Raw genomic sequence first — 2,500 nt, forward strand, 5'->3', positions numbered from 1 at the left:
TAATGTATAATGAATGAGAGGAATTTAATGAGCTTTCTGAGTGCTACTATACCAAAATATTTAATGAAATAAAATCTCCGTTATCATTTCACAGTTAACAAGAACAATTTTCCATCTGTAAACATCTTTTCTTACTTCAGTCCCACAGAACTGGATGATTCTCTGCATTTCCTCATGGACTAACTCAATACAACGGAGGGACGGCTCTTCCAAGCGGCGGATTTGTCTCTTCACCAGGAGTTCGAAAGAAACCTGCAATAAATAGTCACATAGCAAGGTCATATATTATTCAATATTGCATCTACTTAAAACTAATCACAGACATTTTCCTCATGATCAATATATGTGATTTTATCATGATAATAAAGTACTAAAGACCTATGGCTCAAGAGAAATAAATGAAAAAGACATTTCTCTACAAAAGGAACTATCTCAGCAAAGTTTCACCTCTGGTACAAAGAGTGCGGGTCTTGGGCCAGTGGCATTTCTTATTGCTGTTAAAATGTCCATCTGCGTCAGTCCTGCAAGGGGATGAATGCTGTCTAGGGTGCGGCCAAACGTTTCGTGAAAGATGTAGCATATGCGAGCACCTCCACACCTGCAAGAAAATAGAGTAGGTTAAACTTCTGGAAATCATCAAAACCTTATATTTTCTATGAATAAATAATAGAATAGTTAGAGTTATGAGATTTTTGCTATAATTTCACTAGATATTGTCAATGATTAGGCTGAGATATTTATTTTCAATAACAGTAACTGGAGAAAGAGAAAATATGTAGAGCTGTGTGCAGCTGAATACTCAAAGATGGCAACATGAAAATTTATCTTTTTAGACTAGTTCCTTCATATACTCAAATATGTTGTTATGAGTGGTTCTTATCAGAAATAAAATTCCCACCCTTGCAGAAGTTTTACAATATCTCTATGGAAAAAGTAGGAAAGGAAGAAAGAAAGAAAATGGGGAACCTACAGCTCTGTTGTCTCAATGTTCCTGGCTGTGCCTTCAATGGTCTGGCAGTAAGCAGCATTGAACTTTGTAATGATCTGCAATAGTGTCTGAGCCTTATCCTGGACATCATCACCATAACTATGGAGCAGAGACTGGAACTGAGACATCATCATGGTGACACGTGTCTGCAGAAAAGAAACAGAAAGAAAGTGAAAGAATGATAAGGGTCAGTTGTGTGCAATACAGTTAGTTATATGCAAAATGGAAGCCTCTTTTGCTATCAGCCACACTGTCTCTGATCTTGGAAGGTAGAGAAAGCAAATTCTAGAACAGTAATAAAGAAATTATTGTTACTACTCTTCTCAATACACAATTTACTTTACCCTTTTGACAACATATATGAAGTTGAATGTTAAATCACTCAACAATTCATTCTGCATAATCCTAACATCCTAATTTACAGTAACATCAAGTCAACACACATTCAAATCTAAGCAAATTCATATTATGAAATAAAAATTACGACACTATCACATTCCCTTTGAAAATGCATATTTCTTACTCCTAAACAGCATACCTTTAGTTCCGGAAGACAGTCCCTAATGTGGTGCATCAGCAGGCGGTTCAGGGTCTTGGCAAGATAAGGAGTTCCATTGCGGTTTGCTAGTGTGGGATACTTCCGCTGAAGAAAAGCAGCTTCATCCCTTAGGGCATCCTTAATGGTCTGTAAGTGCCAAAGGAATGGGTAAGAATAATTCTTCAATATTTTCAAAAGCTTTCAGGAAGGCTAAAGTCTAGACATGATAAACATTTGCCTTGTGAATAAAAGTTAAAATTATGTTATGTGTAAGCATAATGAAAATATGCATGTCATAATGGATCTTTGACTGTTTCATGTATGTATACCCTCTAATGAATGGCAGCATTTGGTCCTTAGTGTAACATCATCTTTGGTTTGTGATGATCAAATTAAAAACGAATCATGTTCTTTTTCCTTTTACAATGACAGTTGTAGAAAAGTGTTTGAATTTGGATGAATTAGTTTACATAGTAAATGTACAAATTAAATCTCTTGAAATAATTCATTTTCATTTACAAATTTTCTATATATGTCACAAGAACACTATTTAACCTTATTGCATATATTAGTCCATAAACTGTAATGTTATTTCAATATAGTGTTTACTTACTAATAAAATATCATTAATCAGTCATTTTACAATTCATTTTTATCAATCCATAATCTCTACCTTGTTGTCAATGATATCCTGTTGAGAACGGTTTACGACACCAATAATTCCTAATTTCACAGGAATGACACGGCCACACAGAATGTCAATAGCATCAGTTCCTGAAATGAATGAATAATCAAATGATTAGTTCATTTCATGAGGAAAAAAAAGAAAGAAAAAAGAAAAGAAAAGCAAAATAGATATAAATAAATAAATAAATATGCATATATATATATATATGTGTGTATATATATACATACATACATATATATATTCATATATATACATTATATATACATATATATACATATATATACAT

At 33.2% G+C, this 2,500-nt stretch overlaps 1 protein-coding gene across 9 annotated transcripts in view; it reads right to left on the reverse strand.

Moving 5' to 3' along the window:
- The window catches only part of LOC125045140 (dynamin-1-like protein), a 44,370-nt gene that overhangs the window by 21,129 nt on the left and 20,741 nt on the right, over positions 1-2,500 (reverse strand). For all 9 annotated transcript variants that reach the window (XM_047642259.1, XM_047642261.1, XM_047642262.1 and 6 more), the window contains 5 exons: positions 2,200-2,300; positions 1,527-1,673; positions 971-1,134; positions 448-598; positions 136-252 (listed from right to left, as the gene is read on the reverse strand). In XM_047642259.1, the coding sequence (XP_047498215.1) occupies positions 136-252; positions 448-598; positions 971-1,134; positions 1,527-1,673; positions 2,200-2,300 (680 nt within the window). The remainder of the gene's footprint in view (positions 1-135; positions 253-447; positions 599-970; positions 1,135-1,526; positions 1,674-2,199; positions 2,301-2,500) is intronic.

This window comes from Penaeus chinensis, chromosome 36, assembly GCF_019202785.1.
Source record: "Penaeus chinensis breed Huanghai No. 1 chromosome 36, ASM1920278v2, whole genome shotgun sequence".
Classification (NCBI taxonomy): Eukaryota; Metazoa; Arthropoda; class Malacostraca; order Decapoda; family Penaeidae; genus Penaeus; species Penaeus chinensis.